Source organism: Anser brachyrhynchus (assembly GCF_964034855.1).
Source record: "Anser brachyrhynchus genome assembly, chromosome: 1".
Taxonomy (NCBI): Eukaryota; Metazoa; Chordata; class Aves; order Anseriformes; family Anatidae; genus Anser; species Anser brachyrhynchus.
In genome coordinates this window covers 60,057,045-60,080,541 of record NC_137694.1, presented here as the reverse complement: position 1 = coordinate 60,080,541, position 23,497 = coordinate 60,057,045, and the positions used below count along the sequence as shown (strand labels likewise).

The 23,497-nt window shown below is 37.0% G+C and overlaps 1 protein-coding gene and 1 long non-coding RNA gene across 19 annotated transcripts in view; one reads left to right on the top strand and one right to left on the bottom strand.

Annotated features, from left to right (window-relative positions):
- LOC308179304 overlaps positions 1 to 18,860 on the bottom strand; it is a 33,855-nt gene extending 14,995 nt beyond the window's left edge. The window contains exons 1-2 of the long non-coding RNA XR_013940329.1: positions 18,744 to 18,860; positions 9,898 to 9,988 (exon numbers count right to left, since the gene is read on the bottom strand). This is a non-coding gene — a long non-coding RNA (uncharacterized lncRNA). The remainder of the gene's footprint in view (positions 1 to 9,897; positions 9,989 to 18,743) is intronic.
- MYBPC1 (myosin binding protein C1) overlaps positions 1 to 19,547 on the top strand; it is an 81,915-nt gene extending 62,368 nt beyond the window's left edge. For 12 of the 18 annotated variants that reach the window (XM_080558417.1, XM_080558415.1, XM_080558416.1 and 9 more), the window contains 9 exons: positions 2,248 to 2,415; positions 2,898 to 2,986; positions 4,237 to 4,432; positions 5,221 to 5,360; positions 7,233 to 7,392; positions 8,904 to 9,040; positions 9,815 to 10,001; positions 16,434 to 16,473; positions 18,801 to 19,547. In XM_080558417.1, coding sequence (XP_080414543.1) covers positions 2,248 to 2,415; positions 2,898 to 2,986; positions 4,237 to 4,432; positions 5,221 to 5,360; positions 7,233 to 7,392; positions 8,904 to 9,040; positions 9,815 to 10,001; positions 16,434 to 16,444 — 1,088 coding nt within the window. In that variant the 3' untranslated portion in view covers positions 16,445 to 16,473; positions 18,801 to 19,547. Of the gene's footprint in view, positions 1 to 1,048; positions 1,118 to 2,247; positions 2,416 to 2,897; positions 2,987 to 4,236; positions 4,433 to 5,220; positions 5,361 to 7,232; positions 7,393 to 8,903; positions 9,041 to 9,814; positions 10,002 to 14,926; positions 15,296 to 16,433; positions 16,474 to 18,800 lie in introns of those variants that run through there. The other 6 variants (XM_080558400.1, XM_080558410.1, XM_080558412.1 and 3 more) reach the window with 2 other exon arrangements.
- Positions 19,548 to 23,497: the final 3,950 nt, after the last annotated feature.

The window sequence follows — 23,497 nt, the reverse complement described above, 5'->3', positions numbered from 1 at the left end:
CTGTGGTAACATGTTTGGCAGCTCTCTGTGTATTACCGAACTGGAGTCTCATCATGAGTATCTAGCATCGCATAGGGATGAATAACATAGGTTATAATAATAAAAATGATAATAAAGAACTTCCCTTTCCAGGGCTGGTTTACAACATCCACCTTGAACCTCTTATTTTGGCAATGTGGAGTAGACCACATCTTTTTAATGTTGGAGAAGTCAGTTCTCAGTAACATACACTGCTGAGTGGTTCTTCTGTGATATTTCGAAGATAGCATAATTCTCCCTTGGACACTATGTTTATCTGCATTTAAAGGGCTATTGTACCTGTAAATCATCTGTTTTCATAGCTATTAAATAGGCATTTCAGAGAGTCTCTGTTGGCTGAGATATTTGCCAGTGTACCCATCCAGGAGCATGTACAGACACTAAAATAGTATTTTTACTGTCCTGAAAATGGCCAAGTCCATACTTCCAGGAAATCCAGGGCAGTGATAGCTTTGACCAGGAAATAAAGCCTTAGTGATTACATCATATTTGTCATTATTCATGACTTTGGCCTTGTTTAGTTTTCTATGTTTCCTTTAGTTAAGTGTGTTCTCTTTCTCTGTCTTTCCAATCTTTATTTTATCCCAAGACTTCTTTTTTCTGTCTCTCTTTCTCAAAATTATCCTCTGAATTTCTTCTCTCTTCTATGACACGTTTTCTTCTCCACCTACACTTTCTCCCATCATCATTTTGTTTCATTTCTCTCTCCCAAGTGTTCCTTTCATCTCTATTTTTCATCTGTCCAGGGCTGTGATCAGGCCCAAAGAAAAAACAACTCCATCTCCTTCTCTTTCTTTATCCTTTACTTTTCCTGTGAGCATCCTGCATAACTGTTCTTGATCTAGATGACCCCTTCCTACCTCTTTTCTACTTGCAGACTCCCTAAGTACAGGTTCTCTAAATCTTTAAAGTCCAGCATCTATCTTTGCATACTTACTAACAGGAATTGCTAACCACTGACAAAATGCTCCATCTGTGTGAAAGTGGGTGTCTCTGATTAATTTTAAAGATGGATTCTCACAAGGTATATCGACAGATCTGTCTGAGGAATTGGTGGAGCCACCTTTTAACCTGGAAGGTACAGTACCAACAAAGGATTTAAAACTTCTTTAATAAAAGAAAATTCTCTTTATAAAATTAAAGAATTTTCTGAGAGTACATGTACTCTTAGAATTTGCTGCAGAACATGTATAAAGGGGAGGGGGAGGTGTTCAGGAAACAGTCAATGATTGCAATCCTCTTCTGCTAGAACCTGAAAGAAGCAGCTTGAAGGAGAACTTAATTCCTAAAAGTAAGACATACACTTATGAAAATGTTCCGCAGTGTTGTGTGCTAAGTCTGCTGGGCACTTTATCTTATAATAGTTCTCTTGTCTTTTATGGCAGTATTATAGTACTATCTTTATAGGATGTGGAAGGTATTGAAAATGACTTGCTACTGCGTAAATCCGACTCCAAAGGTCAAGGTGTTAGCAGTGCAGCAACCTATGTTTGCAGGACAGGGTGGAAAAGAATCATTTCTGTTGAAACTGTTCTGAGAGACTGTACTGTTGTGTAATCTTATGGAGTGATTGTGTGACCGCTTAGGGTTAGGATAAAAATCTAAGAATGTTGTCATTATGTCATATGTCATTTATATCAATATGTCGTTATTCATTATGTGAATAACTTTCATACAGACTTCTTATAAAGGCACCAGGAGAGATGGCATATCATTGCAATTTGTAAATATTCTGTGCTTCTCTGATCCCTGCACTCTCAGTAGTATTTTCAAGAGTACTCAGTACTGGTTTAATTGTGATATTGAAACAAACTGAAAAGTCCATTTCTCTCCAAGAAAGTTGTTAAATCAATGCTGAGTGCTTTTGGAAATATATTCTATGCCCCTCTTGTTTTCTATCAGTTAAATTTAAACACAAATCAGTTTTCTCTCTGGTACAATTAAATGATAGACACATTCTGAAAACATTTATTTCTCTAAATGAAAGTATATAACTGGCAGAAATACATTAAAGTTTGAAACTTTTTCTATATAAGATTGAAGTGGATCAGTATTACATTTTAGCTTAATTGGAAGAAAAAAAAGATGGATTCATCTGTATATAATGAATCAATTATCTTTCTATAATTTTCCTCATCGGTACACTGGATATATTTATAATTCCCTGTTCTTTTGGTTCGTCCTCCCCTCCTCTTTTCCCTAAACTAGCTGATGAATGGATCGTGGCTAACCCAGAACTGACAGACAAAACAAGGTTTACAATCAATGGTCTGCCGACTGGCTCAAAAATCCTCGTGAGAGTAAAAGCTGTGAATGCTGCAGGTGAAAGTGAGCCTAGGTACCACCCACAGCCTATCTTAGTCAAGGAAGTTGTAGGTAAGATCCTCCTGCCTATTCCCACTCACAGATATACTCTGCTTCCATAATTAGTTCTGTTTTTTAAGGCTAATACTTACATGTGGCTGGAAGCTGATGATGTGGCCTTACAAAGCCATTTTGCGGTGGCTAGAAATCATGTAACTGTCTTTAAAAATATTTGTAATTCTTTTTATTTCTTTCTTTCATTTCTGAGCCTTTATTGTTCAGGCTTTCAAGGCTTTTTCTACAGAGTTTGTATTTGATATTCCTTTTTAAAGTAGTACTGAGTATCCCACCTACTCCTGCCACCACAGAATTTGGTGTTACAGCGGTGTACTGAATGTAATGTTGTGGAAAAAAGATATTTAAGATACCACACTTAGTGGTCACTTTTGGGAATTGTAGACCACACAGTTCTGTTTATAGTGATGCCTACCAGTACTGCATCAGTTAGAAAAGAGGATAAACGTCAAACATAAGCTTTTGTTCTTTTCTTTCAGAACCTCCGAAGATTCGCCTACCAAGACACTTAAAACAGACCTATACTCGAAGAGTTGGAGAAACTGTGAATCTTGTGATTCCTTTCCAGGTAAGAACTTTCACTGACAGGAAATTACTCAAGACTCATTTTTCTTATGTTGCTGCTTTTTAACTTCTTTCCATGCATTTTTGGTAGGCCAGTGAGTAGATATAAACAGATGTGGACACGCACAGATCTACACAGGTGCTTGTTTCGATGTCTCAAAGTGATGTTAAGCCAATTACTGAATTGGGTAACTAGCTTAGACAGACTGATTCATCATCTGTCATCCACAGAACACTTACAAATCCTCTTAGTAGACACTGCATGTGAGATAATCACTAGCACAATGCAGAATGACTACATTGGCAGTAATTAGATATGGTATCATGAGTGTGACTGTAGCATTTGATCACTGTGTGTTCTTGAGAGGGAGGTGAAGAGCGGGCAGAATTTCATTGTCTCTGATAGAAACTGCAATTTTTAAGTCATTGAGATCACACCAATAATATGTCCATTTGCAAGGATATAGCACCTCTCCCAACAGTTAGTGCCTCTCTATTCACAGAGTCCTTATTCTTCTGAATAAAAGAATTGCAGTTGAATGTCTTCTCTTCACACAGATACTGGCTTCTACCAGGCTGTCAAAAGCCTAGTAAAATCTTGATCAGCAATACAGTACAAGATACACTGCTCCAGAGATGTTAAAGGAATATTGTATGGTTATTCTATTCTCTAAGACAAGGCATTCAAAAAGGGGTAAGAGTACCCTTTTGGACAGCATTTATAAATTGTTTGCCTCTGGAAGACAAATCCAGTGGCAAAGCAGGTGGAATTTACTTCTATTTAAGTACATAAACTGGGTGCTACCATGCCAAAAATGTACACAAATCCCCCCCAAAAATCTCAAGCTGGTCTACCTAACAACTATTCCAACTGCTTTTGCAGTGGAAGAAGAGAGTTCAGGATCCCTGGAGCATTAGTCCACTACTTAGGTGCCCTCCTCTTTCACCAGCAGTATAGAGAATGTAGGCCCTTCCAGAAGGCGACATATTATGTTGTGCATTTTCTGACTTGTTTTGAAAAGAAAAAGGTTAAAAGTAATTGTCCAGTTTAGCCAGAATATGCGAATATTTTTGGTCTCCTGGGGAGGGGCGAGGATGCATTTTAGGTAAATTAATGAGATTGCATCTTAAATGCTCTATTATTTAAAAATGAATTTTCTCTGCTCCTTTCAGGACAGTTTTGATTTCCCCTTTAGGACTTACACTCTTTTCTTTCCCAAAAGCATACATAAATTGTTTCCTGGCTTCTTATAGGGAAGACCGAGGGCAAAAGTATCATGGCAGAAAAATGGTTCTCCAATAGACAAGAACCAAATCAACATCCGCAACACTGAAAATGACACGATCATCTTCATCCGAAAGGCAGAAAGGAGCCACTCTGGAGAATATGACATGAAAGTGGAAGTAGAGAACTTGGTGGACAAAGCTACAATAGATATTCAAATTGTTGGTATGTTTTCAGAAACAGAAATGCATGCATGCCAGAAAAGTGGACTCTAGCCATTCCAAGGCTGTAGGAAAACAATTCTCTACATCCAATTACTTGTCTGTAGATTTGCAGTCTCTAAGTAAACCTCCCTACACAATGGCAGGTGCTCGTTTGCTCATTCAAACATGACAGTCTCTTTTTTATTTTTTTTTCACTGTTTTGCTTTTCATGTTTTTGTTTATCCAGGATGCAAGCCTTTTCCTGTTGAGTGGTAGCCATAAAGGGAAGTGGTAGTAAATTCATAGTAAGTTTGTAGTAAGTGTAACGTGAAAGAAATCCTAAATGTTGAAACTATATGTAGGCAGGAAAGAAAGACAGGAGAACACATTTACTTTTAATTTTTACCAACCTATTTCTTTACATAATAGGCAAATCTGGTAGCAAAGCCTTTATAATGATCGTCTGACACTACCCATTTTAAGAACACTTTTTCAACTGCTAATCACTTTTTCAAAATATCATGTCCTTCTGCAACTAAAGAGCATATGCGCATTATAAACAATACTCACAAAGTGGTCCAGTTACGTTTTTCGTGATTCTGACATGGGTTAACTGTTGAAAGTTTCATTTTGCAGCCTCATCATTCTTTGGACATTGGGTTTAGCATATGCATGCGTAAGAAAGAGAGATAGAAAATAAAGTGGAAGGTGTGTGTAGGAAAGAGAGAGCAACAAAGTGGAAGGTGTGTAGGAAGCAGAGAGAGAAAACAAATATAATGGAAAATGTCATCTCCCATATTTTCATTACAGATCGCCCCGGCCCACCAGAAATTGTAACTATTGAAGATGTCTGGGGAGAGAATGTAAATTTATCATGGAAGCCACCAAAAGATGATGGCAATGCTGCCATTACTGGGTACACTATTCAAAAAGCAGATAAGAAGAGTATGGTAAGTAATAAGATGCTTAAAAGGCTGATGTACTTATGAAACTCTTCTTTTTGAAAATAAAAAGCCTTACAAGTTTAATTAATGTAGGGGGACAAATCATTGGTTGATGTTCAGAAAATCTTCAAGAAATATCTAAAAGTTCTAAGGATCTCACCTCTAAAACCTAGAAACGGAGATGTTTTCAGATAATGTAAAAGAGGTGTACTAAACAGGAAAGGTCAGGTGGATTAGAGAGAAGTAATTCTACTTTTTTTCCCCCCTTTGTCTCAGTACAAGAATAAAACCTAGAATCATTAATTCTGAAGGCAGCAGGTTGCTAGTAGAATCAAAATGTAGGGCTACTGATTTCAAACCTGTAATGGCATATTGTATTAGTCACTACAACTCCTTACGACCCGTGGCAAAATGGTACAGTGTCATTTGTAAACTGCTTTGAGATTTAGAGACAAAAAGTGCAATATTTTTATTTTAATTTTTTATTATTTTATTATTTTTAATTTTTATTATTTTATTTATTATTTATTTTAATTTTTATTATTTTCATTAAACTAACATGAATTTTATGCTTCCTTAAAAGAAGGTATTTGGATTCTTACATTTAACACCTATTGCAAATTTAAACACGGGAAATTTAGGATGATATTTTGGGCATTGTCTAACGGAACCCTTTTGCACACGCCCCAAAAATTCATTATGTTGATCTGCTTCATGGTCTGATCAATGAATTCCTCATGTTTCTCTGTTTCCCTTCCCATTCTTCTTTTTTTTTTCTTTCTCTTCAAATTGTATGATGAGGTAATCTCTGTACAGTAACTAGAAAAATGATGCCCCCTGTCCTTAAGTTACTGTGTTAAGGAGAAAACAACAACAGCAGTGTCTAGGGGCCAGTGTGTCATGGGTCATTCTGGTCATAGTTCCCCCATATTCTCTGGTGCTGAAATTTGCATTTCTGGCACAGCTGGCCTTCTACAGAAAACCATTTTCTCAAGAGACAGCTCTTTAGCCATAGGTCCTCAGAGGAGTACAGAAAACACCTCAAGTTACATGGGATGATGTTCCATCGATTTCTGAGAAATCTGAAGTAAATGAAGGCAACCAAATATCAACACAAACTGTGGCACAGGAAACTTGGCACAAGTGGATTTTCAGAAAAGCAGGAAAACTCTGCAGGGTAGAGTAAGGAAAAGCAAAAGCATTGTTGTGGTCATACTGCATTTTATGTTAAATGTATTTTTAGCATTAACCTCTTTTATATCAGTTGCTACGTAGGTATTGTGTACTAGGATAGATTAGGATAGATGTCCTGCTACTGCTGCAAGACTGCGCTAAAACTCATCTCTCCATCTGAGCCTTTAGATATGCCTTTTGCTCCAGAGGAACCTGGATGAAATTATATTTCTCATGAATGCTCAGCTTGTGGAAAAGTGGGTAGATCAGTGTGCTGTCCTCATGTGAGCACAAGTTGCTGTGGAGGGCTATTCCCCGTCTGCAGTTTTTTTTGTCCACTGCAGTATTTTCTCTGTCAGCAGCATGGAAGAGGAAAGAAGGAGCTTGCCACTGCTTGCACAGGACAACATTTGTAATATTAGATTTCCTAAAATGAACCCTTCCAGCTAACAGAACATAACCATTCAGCAGGATTCACTGTCCATTTGGCCTTCACTGCACAGTGTTTAACTCTTTGATATTCTCATTACCACTCACATCAGATGGAATAGTTAATTACTGTTAGCTTCACTAACTTAGTATTCATTGACATTCCTTTAAAAGAAAATCTTACTCCCACCAGCTTGATGGCCCTTCCAAACAGTGTCTGGGTTAGAAGCGTAGTGTGCTGCGGGGAAGCTTAGCCTCTGTGTTTGTGTGTTTCAGGAATGGTTCACGGTAATTGAGCACTACCACCGCACCAGTGCCACCATTAATGAGCTCGTCATAGGAAACGAGTACTACTTCCGGATCTTCGCTGAAAACATGTGTGGCCTCAGCGAGGATGCAACAATGACCAAAGAGAGTGCTCTGATTGCAAAAGATGGTTAGATAATTAGCCTTTCGTTATCAAAAGGGTTGGGGTGTGTTCAGAGTCTGGAAAGCTACTAGAGGTAAAGGCCGTAGATCAGGTACAAGCAACAGGTAGTACATTTCATATTAGGACTTTTTTGTTTGTCCGTATAGGTAATAGGTTTGTTGTTGTTGTTGTTGTTGTTTTTAATCAAGTGGGATATTTTTTCCATACTCTGTCACTTTCTGTGATCTTGGACATCATATTCGTGTCACCACTGGCAGAGTTAAGTCACTGAGCTGGAAGAGGAGCAAAGCTCTGTTAGCAGCAGTGGGCCACTGCCGCCCAGTGGAGACTCAGCTCCAACTGTGCAAATGCTCCAGTCCATTTCAGGGGGCAGGATCCAACAGTTAAGCTTAACTGCCTGCTTCACATCTCTTGCAGGTGGAGCTGGAAAAACTGAATCTCTGCTGTCAGAAGTCCTGACATTTCAGAAGTTGTCAGCTTGGAATGGCAATTTAAATGTTAAATAAATAAATATATCATCTAACTGCCCTTTTGTGGAAGGGAAATTCCACAAATGGTGGTTTAGCAGAAGAAAATCAAATCAGATCAGTTCTGTTTGTCTGAAACAAGTACATGACTGCCATGATGCAGAGGACAGACAACCCATACCACCCACACAGACAGGCTGAAGGATGGGAGATCAGGGGTACTGGAACCCACTTCTATTAGGAAAAACAAACAAACAAACAAAAAACACTGCTTTTCTATTAGAAACTGGATCACAAACAAAAGCAGGGCTATAGGAATTGCTTTTCATCTCTGCCTACTTGCTCCTGTCATGAGAGTAAGTATCAGGCTTAAGCTGCATTGAAGCCAGTAAGAAACCTTCCATGTTGAAAAAAAGATGTTTAGTGTTGGCTGTGCACAGGAATAGATGTCAATCTGTTCAGCTGGTTTAAATGCCAGCTTAGTTTATGGGCGAAGGTTATTTACTGATGTTAATCTGCATTACAGAGCAGGGATAAAGTGTCAGTAGGAAACTGGATTTTACTTCCAGGCTTTTCTTGCATAGAAACAGCATCCATGACGGCATCTGTATTGTTAGTGGACTGCATGAAGCAGATGGATTTTCAGATATGGAGCCAGTCAGATCAGAGCAAACTGTGAAAAGCAATTGGCAGCAGAGTGAACACACTGAGACACACAGTGTCAAGGCAGGCATTCTGCAGTGCAGCAGACAGGACCCATGCTGTTCTGTAATACATAGGTCAGTCAGGCAAAGAAATTGAATATATGTGTATTATTTTTTACACCACCTACTAATGAGACAGACAAGCCCTCAGACCTCAATCCTACAGCATGACCAAGGGGGATAGTCACTTCCAGGCCCCCTTCCAGCCTCCCATATGAGTTCAATTACTATGGCAGGCTGGTTCCTGGCATCAGGACAGGCAGACTCTCTGAGTTTTTTAAGATGTTTGGGTATTTAGCTACACTACAACACCCATCTTTATAAATGTATTGTTTTCATTTCATAGGTAAAGTCTACAAATACCCAGTTTACGATGATTTTGACTTCAGTGAACGACCACTGTTTACCCAGCCTCTCATTAACACGTATGCTGTAGCTGGTTACAACGCTACTTTGAACTGCAGTGTTCGGGGCAACCCCAAGGTACAGCAAGCTCACAGCAATATCCGTTAACACAGAGAAAGTTAACCTAATTTGTCTCACAAGCCAAGCTGAATTAAAGAGTGGTGTGGGCTCTAAAGCATACAAAAAAAAAAAAAAAAAAGGACTAACCCAGGCAAAGGACAAAACTTCAGGAAAAGGCTGGGCTGTACAGGGACCAGAACTGATGATAGTAAAGGTTGTTACTAAAATAAAGCTATAATTATTCTATAAAAAGCTAATTATGCTTTAAGTAAGTGCATTGCAAAAATACTCTGGGAATACCACATTGGTTCTCAGATGCATTGTCTCCCAGTTTATTTTGAGTTTTGCCTTTTTGAGATTTATTTTCTGATATGATTGATTGATCTAGTAAAATGGGAACTCTAGAGCATTTATGTCCACTCTTCACAGTTTCTGTCTGTTCCTTCTGTAAACTGCAGTTGAAAACATCCTAATTGACTTAGACTAATTGGAAGTCAAAAGCTATGGCTGAGGTGTTTGCTATTATTACACAGCACCCCTTATATCGATAACAGGCTTATATTTATGACTTTAATGATATGATCGAAACTGCGCTGAAAACACATGCTTTAAAACAAAGGCATGATGTAGCCCGTGTTTGTTTGAGTTAACCATTATTTATTTTCTATGACTGTTTTATCTATTTTGCATCATTTCTGGATTATTCAGCTTTATCAGAACATCACAAACAATGGTAAAAATATTTCCTTTTATAGATCTGTGCATGTGGGTTTTCATTTGTTTTTACCACAGCCCAAAATAACCTGGCTGAAAAACAAAGTCATTATAATGAATGACCCAAGGTACCGAATGTTCAGCAACCAAGGTGTCTGTACCTTGGAGATCCGCAAACCCAGTCCATATGATGGAGGCACTTACAGCTGCCGAGCAGTCAACGAACTTGGAGAGGCAGAAGTTGATTGCAAACTGGAAGTAAAAGGTAAGAGTTTTAAATCATTGCAAATGCACTGTTTGTTTGAACAAACTCTTCATGGGAGACGCAACAAGTATGCAAGGCAAAAGGGAGTTTAAACAATTTTTTTTTCCACAGGTGAAAATAATAACTCAGTGTTAGTACAGAATAAACTACATTGGTAGTTTTGTTTTCTTTTTGAGGGCTGTGTTGTGTTTATACTGCACCATCTTTTATTTTTTTTTTTTTTTTCCCAACCCCAATTCATACATTTGGTGTTTGCAAGGACTCTTTCACAAGTGACACAATGTTAGAATATAACTCTCAGAGCTCTGACACTTACCTGATAAACTCTAGTAAGACTCAGCCATAGAGCTCTTTGAAAACACATTAAAAATCATCTTGAATAGGATACGGATTTCTAAAGGAAATGGAAGTTTTGTCTGCTTTAAAATGATGTATTAAACAAAAACATTTGTTTTCAAAGGAAAATTCTTAACGTAGTTTGTTAGCAAAGCCATGCAGCAAAAAAAACAATACTGTTCTCAAGGACACAAGCTAGTGGATATAATTGCTGTATTTGCTTTAGGAACAAAACATTTAAAACTGAATTTTCAAGCACAGGGAAGGGGAAAAAAGTAGGTCAGACCTTTACCACTGAGAACAAATCTTTATTTTCGTCAATAGAAATGTTCTTATGAATTCCAGGCGATTTGGCATTGTCTGGGATACCATGAATGGCAATAAGATTTGGACTGGACTACTAATGAATAATCTTAAGGCTGTATTTTTCAGAAAACTACTTCCTAGGAAAAGATGGGGTCATATTTAGTTGGAACCCCAAAGGCTTTTGGTTCATGGAAGTTTGAGGTTATATGAGTGGAAAGCTGCCTAAAGCCAGCCAGTAAAAAGTGTCTCAGTCAGGAATTTAGAGAGAATTTAGGCTATCTGAATATCGGCCTAATTTTATTACTGTCATCATGCTTGCCTGTAAAGAAAGCCTTACTATTTAACATCCTTATGCACGGCATTGTGTTTATTTTAGATTTCAGTTTCCATTTTCTGATGTATCCTGTCTCACAGCTCAAATTTGCTAGCAAGAAGCCATTTCAATAAATGCTGGGTCTACTAATTTGAACGTTTAACTAAGATAATGGAAGTATGTGTAATATCATGTTTCTTAACTGTCATAACTTATTCTTAAGTTGTTGTCTTTAAAAGGTATTGTACACATCTTGGACGTATGAATCTTTTCCATGATCACAAGCAAACTTTCTATTTACAGCATAGCAGAAGACCTCATCACCTGAGAAGGTTGCTTCATCTATTTTTTTTTTATACTGAAAGGCAAAAGCCAAGTTAGTTTTGCTATTCCATCAAGCTTTCTAGTATTTGGATAATGCTGTCAGATACACAATCTGATTTTTTTTTTTTTTGGGTGGTCCTTTTGGGGACCCAGGAGTTGGACTCAATGATCCCTGTGGGTCCCTTCCAACTCAGATATTCTGTGATTCTATGATTCTAAGTCCCCAAGCATTAAAATCCTTTCCCACATTTACACTCAATTGTAACATTTTAATCTTTCAGCACTTTGCTTGTAGTACAACCATATTTTACATTTTAAAAGTGTGAAGCCTTTTATTTGTCCTCTGTTTATTTATTTTTCTTTTTTACATTTGATGTGCAGAATACCGTAAAATGTTTTTAAGACAAGGAGAAAAAAAGCTAATCTGTCAAGTTTAGGAACTGAAAAATTTTTCCATTGATTACATATTATTCTTCAGTAACTGCTTTTACAGCTGTTGTGAAATACAGTTGTTTCTGTTCATCTTGAAACTTTTTTTTTTTCACTGAATCGGATTGAAATACAGTTTGCTGCTTTTGAAGCATGATATACACCCAATGTCTTCACTCAGCCTCTCTTTATATGCAAGTTTCCAAGATTTTGTTCACCATCAGTAGAAGTTGCTCTGTGTTAGTGTTCTTAAGAGCCAGGCATGGAGTGATTTTGCCTTTCACCAATACTAATAGGAATTTAATTTCTTACTATTGCACATTTACATACTGGTATGTGAAATACACTGAAAATGGTTAGATGCTTTTCCAGTCAATTAAAAGTAATTTATCTAGGGGGAAAAACAAAACCAAAAAACATGTTCTATTCACTAAAGTGGTTACTAGGTACATTTGAGATTATGTCCTTGAGGATTTTTGCTGACAAGTATTCATCTAATTTTCCTACTTGCCATTCTCTGAGTAGTGTTCTGAAACAGAGAGCACACGATCCACGATGTTTTCAGGCTGCCTACTTTCCCATCTGCAGCTGATTCTTTCTACAACAGTTGCATTAAAGATTTTATTTAAATATATATATATAATATATATATATATATATATATATACAGGTCAACATGGCAACAAATATTTAGGGTAGATAACACAGAGTAGTGAAGTGTGAGAATTCCTGTAGAGGTTGTAGAGCTTTAGGTACCATGAGCCTTTAAGAGTAGCTTGGAGGAATGACTGCAGTAAAATTTATTGTTTGGGTTATGGTATGCACTAAATGATATCTCAAGATTGCTTCCAGCTCTGTGATTTTAAGTCAGTTCTTAACATTGTCAACATACCTTACCACCTCAGTTAAATTCAAGCATCCCTCCAATCATTTATCCCAAAGGAAACCTTGGATAGATGCATGAGCATGATATCATGTCCTAAGGGCTGCAGGAGTCATCCTATCAGCTGGTTGCAGTACATCCTACAGTCTCACTTGCTCTGGCACCGCACCTCCAGGTTGTAGTTGAACCTACCAACATTGATTGCTACAGTGAGAATGAGGATGTAAGAAATACTTTCTGCAGACAAAATTTAGTCGATCCTTCCTATCTTTTAAGCAAAACCCATTGATTGCAATATGTTTGTAGTATAGACATTTCTACATTCATAAATATCTTCTTTTTTTTTTTTTTCTCAAAGAAGTAATATTTTCTTGACAAGATCAACTGAAAAATGGAATACTATGCTACAGACATCTTCCTCAGAACATTTTATTCTACAGTGTTTTGGGTTTACATCACGTCTGAAGGAAGTCCTCCAAAATGCAGTCTGCTATTCAGCATCCCACCCAGACTATGTGTTGTCTCTCTCTTCTTAGCTATGTGACAGGCTGCTTCATTAACCCAAAATCCCACCTTCCCTAGTTAACTGTTTTGGAGCCCAGTCTCATATCAACTATCACCTACTGTAGTACCACTTCCCACCATGCCTGCTTGGTCTGTGTTTCTCTCCCAACAACTCCTTGCCCTCGCTGAGATTCCTCTCTGCATTCTGGCAGGAAAATTGGCCACTGTTTTAAGTGTCCTGTTTGAAGACTGCTCAGATTAGCAATTTGTGGGGTTTAGACACTGGACATCTGTTGTAAGTGTTCGGTGCTGACGCTCTTAACGTGACTGGCAGTTCAACTGATGAATTCAAAGGGAATAGGATTAAGCACAGACAGCAGCTGTAGCTTGGCAAACCAGAGTAGGCTCAGGGTTTGCTATATGATACAGACAAATACAACTGAATATTAAATGACCGGAGCATAAAAACATAATTGAACCTTATTTCAACCTTCTATTGATTTTTGTGTTGAACTCTCCTTCTCTTAAGTTTCCCAGACTGTTTGTTCATTTAGGAGGGCTCTTCCGATGACTGCACATCACAATGACGCGCAGTGTTATGGATTCTGACTCACTGGAAATGGATTGCAGTGTGTGTGTGTGTGTGTGTGCACATTTATATGTATAGCTTTAAACTGGTTCAGCTTTAGTCCAACAAGTAACAATCAGGGTACTAATTCGTAATGTTGAGATACAGTGGAATGGTGCCTCAATAGGATCAACAGGCTCAAGGCAATGCTGCGTATCTGGTGAATGTATGAACTACAGTGGTATTACTACAAACCCTGGTGTAGTAAGCCATGCTAAGGATCTCTATACCATGCAACAGTATACACTGCAGTAAGTAAATCTTCCTTATGACGGAGAAAAGAAGCTCTAGCCAACTACTTCTGAGTTGTTGGAGATCTGAAGTTTATCATGCATATATATGTGTGTGTATATATATATATATATGCTCACTTCTAGGATTATCCTGGAAGAATTACTTGCAGAACAGTTTAGGATTTTGGATTTTGCATAGTATTTGACCAACAGAGCAGCTATAGGTATTCTGAGTATTATCAATATGCTAAAATTTTCTAGTTTTGTAGCTATTTATGGTATTTTAGGTGACAAAACTTATAGTTGTTATTAAATTTAATGCTTATTTCTTGAATGTTTTCATGATAATTATTTAATAATAATAAAAACTCCTTATTTTACCCTCAAAAAGGTTCTACATTTACTGATGTTATTTCAGACAGACATTACATCACTCTTCTGTTTTCAGTTTTGCTGAGTGAACTTAAAGAAGGCTGCTCAGTGAGCAGCTCAGTACAATTGCATGTACAATGCCTTTTTTATAAATATGCTGTGCTGAAAACGTCATGTAATAGAACTTAGAGATAACAGTAACTCTACCTTTATCTTGAAAGATGATGTGCATAAACTGAATTTTATGATATATTTTTTCCTACTCGTCTTACTAAGGAAAATAAAAAATGTATGTCTTAAGTTTGTTGAAGTAGATCCTTAAATATGGCTATAAATCCTTCTTTATTGTAAGGAAATGTTTTCTTTTCATTGACCTCAGTGAAGGTGATAAGATTCAGTTAAAGAACTGTGCTTTTTATCATGAAACATGTTTTTGGAGTATGTCTATCTTAAGAGTGAAATCAAGGTTGGTGATCACTAATAGGTTGATTATAGCTAAGATGCTGTATGAGAAATATTAAGAAATATGGTGTTAAAGTCAACTTGGAAGAATTTCAAATGCGAATAAATACCACTATAAATATTCTAATTCTGCAGTGATATATCAAGGAGTAATTAACCCAGGAGAACCATTCTTCTTGGCGGGGAATAACCAGGTTTATAATAAGCATACTCCTCTGGACATTCCATCTCATTCCCTTCCTCTCTTTTCACATTCAAACGCATTTTCTGCATGCAAAGTGTGTATTTATTTGCTTTTTTTTAGAATAAACTAGCTGGTGTCTCATGGCATACAATGTTTATGTCACATGAGCAAAGAAGGCCAAATTAATCAAGGATATAGGAATTTACCAACAGAGTTACAAAAATTTTAGCCATGCTTCTACTATGCCACTGGGCATAGAACTACTTGTACGTATGAAGAATTATTTAATGACTGTGATTACCATTGACCAGAACACTTAGACCTTTCCAAGAGGCAGAATTTTGCATCTCAAAAACCAGATCTTGGTTAGTTTGCAGAATTACTGAAATATCAGAAGTATCTTAAAGTCATTTGCTGTGCTTAAAAGGCATTCTTTATTACAGATTTGGTTTTGGTTACAAATTAGTGCTCTGAATGATAATCTGTGCCTGAACTTAAACTACAGGATCTAGGGAAAAAATCCTGATCCAACTGAAATCAGTGGAAATTTTATACTTAAAAACATATATATTTATTTCATTGCCTTTACAGTTTATTTTAAATTTGGGTTCATTGGGATTACAATGGCAGAGAATTTGGTCATTTCAATAGATTTTTTTTTTTTTTTGCTTGCAACCTTGCCCAAATCCAGAATATTAGCAGAGCAGTTTTAAAATTGTAGAAATGCCCAGAAAGTAGTCTCCAGTATTTTATACATCCAAATTTACTATTTCAAAACTAAAATATGCTAAGAAATTAGGCCAGATAATGTTCTTGCAGTATTTGAAGTCGTAAGGTATTTTTTTTAAATGGCTACAATAGGTATAAAGTTGAGTGCTTCTGTATATACATATATATGGACATATTATAGAGTCAAAATGTTTAATTAAAGGTAAAGACTTCTATAGAGTAAATGGCATGTTTTAAGTAATGTAAATGTGGATATGTGACCAAGTACATACTTTAGTACACAGGTATGTAATTAGTCTGTACTTGATTATTTTGCCTTACAGAGTTTCAACATATATATATATGTTTCAGTGTTATGTGTGTGCTTCTTTTTCCCCTGGTGGAAAATACTATATATATATATGTGTTAGCTTCTCTGAAGCTACATTTGGAAACTATTATAATAAATGTCATTTGCATAATTTGGTTACCATCTATACTGTAGACTAATTACAGGATTTATAGTTACTTGTACATATTAATATAGCTTTTACATATTAATGATAATTTTGAAGTGGAACTGGATCCCTACCTTTTACTCTCCATGTGTTTCAATTCCCACATTATTTTACATGACTAAGGATTAAAACATCATCTTGGCATAATCGTAAGCATAATTTCACTCAACATTTTCTCTCTACTTTTGTGTTTGAGATTAAATTGTTACTTCTCTTTCTCTCTCTCCCTTAGTTACACAGTAAGGATTTTTGAATGTATATTGTCATCTAAGGTAAGCTTTCATATGGTACTTGCATATGAAGCTTATGTCTGTTTACACGTCATACAAAGTCTTGCCTAGTATGGCATGATTTTCATTACGTCACTTAATGAAAATGTTTTTTGAAATGAGCAGCATGATAGTTTTAATGCATGCAAAGTCAGATTTGTATAATAATTGCTTACAGTAATCCTGGTTAGTAGTACCTCCCACTACTTTCTACCAGTGCATGTTTCAATGGAATTTAACACAAGCACAAGTTAGCATGAATAAAACGCATTTTGCATTTACAGTCAGTTATTTTCATATAGGAATATACCTCTACATAAATGAAATATTTATTCAACATTTAATTCCATTTAAAAATGAATGATTCATATCACAATTTGCACTACACGAGTTGAAAAGAATGCTAAAAAGCATGCATCTTTTTGTCTGCATTGTGCATCTATCTAAGTTCGGGAGTTTTGCAACAATGCAACTGTTAAATGAGACAGTACAGTCTCATAATCACTAGTAACTAATAGCACCTTAATTGGTTAATCCTTGTGTCAATAAAGGTTATAAATACCTAAAATCGGCACTCAGGATAAATGCTGTATGTAAGTATCAGCTCAGTTGCATTTAGCTGAAGCATTCACAGACAGTGATGTCTTCATCCTGACAATGTACTTTTGCTTTAAAACTATATGTGTGTTCCGGAAAAGGCTGAGAAGGTAAGTACAGTTATCAGTGGGTGATTTTGCAGCTTGCAGAACAGAATATCTATGCAGAATTATACAAGGAATAAATATCAACGGTATGTTGCTCTCTTACCACAAATGCCACCCTTCCTCTTGAGAAAGGAGAGCCTCTATTATTTTTAGCAAAATATTTATCTTCTTTTCCCATTGTTTCTGCCACATCATTTGATTTCAATGAAATTTACAGAAATACCATGTATTTAGTTTCTGCTACAGGTTTCTATAATTTTTTTTGTTGTTTGTTTGTTTTCAAATAGCATGAAATTTCAGTTCTAATTTGGATTCTTTGTATTAAATTACTAATTCTACATCAGAGGGATCTGGGGTGCCCTAGCAGGTGTGTTAGACACTAGGTGCACATTTTTTCTGGGCAGTGAAAGGAATATTTTGTTTTGGAATCCTAAAACTATTAAACCTACTTAAAAAAATCTTTTGCCTTGTCCATTTTTCCAGAACATCAAACAAATCATTGAGTACTTCTACTAGATTTCTTATAAGCCTAGGTTTCTGTTTTAGCGCAGCGATTTAAAATAGGTTTGGTTCAGCTTTTTACTCACAGTGGCTAAGCCACAGTAATTAAGCTTATGGACCTAAAAGGCTGGAGGTGTTTCTTCTGAATTGACTTTTCCGTGAATATTGGTGCTAACCACCACAAAACTGAAAAGTACATTTTTTTTTAAGTTTCTTTTTAGAGACAGGAAACAAAGTTTGGGCAGGGCTAGAGGAAACAAAGAGGGTCTTGTGAGCATGCATTCACTGCTGCAGTTAATGATGACACAAACATGGAGCAAATCTTCAGCTCCCACAGCTTTGAGATCAACCATCACCAGCTCCAAGCTCTGAGAAAGCTCCCCTGTGCAGACACCGCACGCTCCAGCACAACGTACAGCATGGCTGGAGAGCAGGGCAGCCCCAGCAGTAAGCAGAGCTTTCAGAGAGGCAAGCTAATTTCATGTCATCTGTTTTTCATTCACAAGTGAATCCAAAATCATTCTTCATACTTCTGCTGGAAATGAAAATTTCAACTTCTGCCAATTCTCTCTGCAGTCTAAATTTAGGCACCTCTGTCTAAAATCCTATTTTTTTTTTCCGTATATATATTTACATGTGTCATCCCAGCTGTTACTTTCAAGCAAGGTGGTAAATATTTTGCTAAATACTTATAAACCATTATAAGACCCAACCCTAGAAGAATTTGAATGTCTCTGCATGTATCCCACAACTGTTTGGTATCAGGTGTTTTCTCTGTTGTTCCTTCTGTGCTGACTTCCATCTCCAACTGCGCTCCACCCAGCCTAATGGAAATCCAGGAAGGTCGCTTGCAGTGAAGCTATTGTGTGGTGAGCAGAGACTTAGCCGAAATTAAATTCACCCTGTGCAAGGACAGGAAAGTTCTGTGTAATACACAGATTAAATAATGGCTAATTCTTGTGCCAGACTTTTGAACAGGGATGAATTTTATCCCATCTTAAAATGAGAGGTATACAATAGGGACTGATTAAATCTTTGCCACTTAAGCCAGAAATTAATGGTACAAACCTATTTATTTCTCCAGGGATCTTCAACCTGAAAAATTGTCTCGTCTCTTGTTTGTAGGTGGACTTTCATTCTTCAGACTATTAATGGATGGAGTGCCTCCGCATATCATCGATTCATATATGCGTGAAGTACAGGGAGACAAAACTGAGGGGAAGTGAGAGTCCAACCACAGTGCTTCCTGCCGCCACCCTGGAAACTGGTAGCCAAATTACAGCATTTTAGTTCTTGCAATGACAGAACAAATGTGTGGCTGCAGATTTTTTCTTCTTCTTTTTTTTTCCCATCTCTCTCATTTATTGTTTTGTTTTCCCTACCTGCTCTTACTGAAAAGAAAGAATACGCATGGATTGCTTTGGGGTTGAAATGAGATGAACTGAAGACAACACACACTTTGTAATGTTCAGCTTTGTTTTCTGTTTGATATTGTGTTTGTGCTTTTTTTTTTTTTTAATGAGGAAAGAGGAGAAGCTGTGTAATAATAAACATGAGGAAGCGGTCAGAGTTGGTACTTGGTGGTACAAAACATAATTTTGTCAGACTGAAAGTACATGGACTAGCCAGTAGCTGTGCAATAAGACCTTTGGAATACATACCTCTTGGATAATGTATCTTATTCACTTGAGAATTGTTTAACAAAATACAGTTTTACTATAATATAATTAATACATATGTACTTAATGATCACTTAAGCTGAACATACCTTCCTTTAGAAGTTTTGATTTTCTAAATCTGGCCCATCAGTCTCTCAACTGAGCTGAAATTGTTTTATTTAATGTACAATAAATATGAAGTGTTTAAGATCTATCAAGTTGTTGTTTCCTTTTTTTTATTTTTGTCTCTGTATTTCTTATTTCTTATTTCTTACTGTATTTCTTATTTAATTTACATGTACCATAAAGCAAGAAATTGAGCCCACCACACAGAGTGGGACACTTCCCTATCATCCTGTCACTTATGCACCTGTTCTCACTCCAGCCATATAGATAGTTTTTTTGATTACTGACTAGTGATTGATCCTCAATTATGGTTTATAAAAGCAAGAGTCTACTAAAAACAGTAGTACCAGTAGTATCTTTTGATGTCAGTACATTTCCAAGCAAACATCTAGCAGTTAGTAATTATGCAGTAATAAATGAATTTGTTACTATGAACTACCACTGCTGAAACAGTGTTTTTGCATTAGAATTAACATTTCTTTCACTTTGGGAATCTGAATACCTTTTCTCACTTTTTTTCTTTTTTCCTGTAAAGCTCACTCATTCTGATATCCTTTTTCTTCCTTCTCTCCTTCCTATCAATTTCCTCTATGCTTCTTTCTGTGCAAGGAAGCAGTTCTCCATTCCCAGTGATCCTGGACACTTCCCAGTCTGCATTTCCATCTGCCCCTGCAAAAACCATTTTCGTTTTCTGTTCACACCTACACATGAAAGAAAACAACATGACTACTAAGAAGAAAATTCCATAAACGATTATTAATTTCTCTTTATTCTGTGTCTCACAAGTGAATTGGGTCTTCCTTTATCTGTTTTGATGCCTAAGAGGTTGTGGAAGAGGGTCAGTTTGAATACATGTCATGCAGCTTTAAGCACACCCAAGATTTAAAATAACACGAGTCTGATGGGATATATTAGGGTTAGCACCAAAACTACAGTTATTGTGAGTCTGTGCTTTTCACTAAGCTAAGGAGGACATGCATAGCCAGCTTCAAGCTTATTAATCTGCCCCATCTGTCTTAATATACCACACATAATAACCTGGTGGCCAGCACGAATCTCAGCTTCTGTAGGCGCTGCTGATGGAATTAGCCACTCTAATTTGTACCAGATGCCAGCAGTGTTAGCAGACAAGCTGAACTAAGCTACTTTTCACCGTGTGAACAGCAACCATTATATTCAGGTGCCCTTAATTCCTTCCCAGTTGCATTTACCAGTGGCTGCACGTCAGGCTTGAGATGCACACGCCAATACTAAACACTGGGTATTGGGCTGTAGCTGGAGTTCAGATGAGCGGGTATTAGTGTGTTATAAATTCATGATTTCACTAAAGGCACTGCCTCTGGATTAAAAATTAATTGAATATGACTTTGAGAGGAACGATAGTCTTGGATGAGCTAGGAAAGGAAATTCTAGTAAGTCTAAAACAGGTTGCAGAACCTTCATTAGGGAATAACAAAAGATAAAGTTTTGATTTACGATGAGTTGCCTGATGGAATTCTCCAGGGATGGTGTTCAATAGATGATGTGACCAAAACCACAGAGTTAATATAAAGCTTAATTTTGAAATCTATAATTAATACCACCTTGGGAGAATGAAGACACAGCAAAGATAAAAACTACAGGCAAAACAACCTGAGAGAATGGAAGCAGCAGCAGAATATCATGCTGTAGAAGGCATGGCCCAATTTTCCCAAGAAGAAGTTTCTCCAAAGTAAGCTCACGTGGAATTGCCAGGAGATCGGTGAAGTAATGGAGGACAGCAAATAAAACCTGGTCATGTGATATAAAGTAACAGCAAAATGTTAGAGCTCCAGGAGAAGCGAAACTAGTAAAACGATTTTATAGCTCATGGTTGTATTCTCTGATGTTCAATATGTGAAGCTAGTTTAGTCTTCAAGTACTCTCATTATTCACACCACCTGTTTGATATGTACTCTTGCCAAATGACTGCTAGTGTTGAGGTTAGAGTTCAGCTCTCCTTCAGTAGCACAATTTATATGGATTCTCTTTTCCACTCACTTTCACAAACTGCATAGGAATTTAGTACTTTTGAAAACTTTACTTTGGTGTTCAGTTTGACTGAAATAGGTCAAGAAAAGTTATCTGGTATAAGTAGGCAGACCCAAACACATATATGTGTGTATACATACACAGAAAAAGAAGAATCAAAATTAATTTAAAAAGTTTTATTTATTTTTAAAGAAGACAGAATACAATATTTTTGGCTTATTTATTTCTCTTGGCTTGTTCTTGCTCATGAAAGGGCATTTGGCTTATAAATGTTAATGTTGCATAAATAAGCATCTTTTCTTAAACAGCTGTGTGTGGAGCTTGATACAGGCACTGTAGTCACCCATTAACACTGAAAACTCATGGCTAGTGTCAGTCCAGTTTTTCCTCACTGAGAATAACGTCAGAACTAAAGAAAATGGAAGAGAAAAATAAGCAAATCATTTAAAGAATGCTTGAGTCAGGATATTCTGTTCATAAGGAGGTCTTCACTGAGAGTCAGATTTATTTATTTTTTTAATATTCCTTTAAAAAAAAAGAAAAGTGTTTCTCTAAGCTTCCTGTATTTCTTTTGGGGGGGAAGAAAAGTATAACATTGCTACATTTACAGAGCATTGTTAAGGGAGACTTATTTTATGAATGTCGTTTGTGGCATTTAGAGATTCTGGAGCAAAAGGCATTCTATTTTAAGTATACTTACTGTCACTCTGTTTTCATGGCTTGCTTTCCTGACTGACAAGTAAAGCTGCAGCTTTGCTGAAGCAGACAGCATTTAGAAACTAAAGTGTATCCTGAATATTGAGGAAGTGCTTGAAGTCTAAGTACGCTGGAGTTTAAGTTCTGTGTTCTCTTGTTCTGTGCATTGTTGCTGAAAACCTTTGAAAATAAACAAAAAAAGCCTTCCCCAGGCTCAATGATAAATTCAATAGGAAATATATGTTGTTCTCTATTCATTTCCTCGTGGTTTTTTTTTTTTCCCCTCTTCTTTTTGCATTTATTACTGAAGCTTAAAATAACAAAAATGGATGCAGTGGTGGTTTGGTTACAACTCTTACAAACAGTATTTTTTTCTTCTTTTCCTCTTGGCATCACAAACAGCTTGAGCAATCTCTCCATAAATACCAATACCTTTAAGTTCCTTGACAAAAGTAATGAAAAAAGAATTGCAAGTAGCAGTTTCACCTTTGTTCAAACCCAGTGATTCCAATTCACTGGAGATCTGGCTGGTTTTCAATGTCGTGTTTCCATTTTGCCTTTCTCTACTTGGCCGTCATTGAATCTTTATTACATTATGCATTACCCCTTCATCTCCTGGTGGTTCTTCTCTTCTCTGTTTTGGCCCCTAATCCCAGTCACCATATTTTACAGTATTTACTGAATTTGGGACACACCTACTGCGTCAAGAGATTTTGCAACCCCCCTTTTGTGCATGTCAAACATTCTTGACCCTTGCAGTAGAGAAACCTACTCATAAACATATTAACTCCACCAGACAAAGGGAATCAGCTTATTCGCAATAACAGGAAACTGCTTTGTACAGGAAACAGTTGTGTCTGGCCAGAAAGCTCCAGTCTTTGGCCCACAATGGAATAATTTAGAAAGTGACTCCACCTGATTCTACGGAGGTGCCCTTCGGGTATATAGTCCTCACTAAAGGTTCGATTTTATACTGTTTGCTTCATCTTTCACACAGATATACGGTGCTCATCTTCTCTTGGCCACATTTGAAAAAATCGTACCTCCACAGTGACTCAGGGATATTTCTAAAATTGCTCACATGACCAATTCAAATAACTTTAAGCACCATGCTTTCTCACAAGGCATAGCTGCTCTGAAGTGCCTTCTCTAAGCATGTCAAGGAGGTGAAAGAAGCCCTGTGCAATATGGTGTTTGGACGCTCCGTTAACTGTGACTGCCACTCCCCAGGCGCAACGCTGATTACCTCCCAGAGGCTGCAGTGAATGCGGGTAGCGGAAAATGCGATAAACACAGAATTTAGCAGGAAAATCACCAGGGAGAAGGGGATTC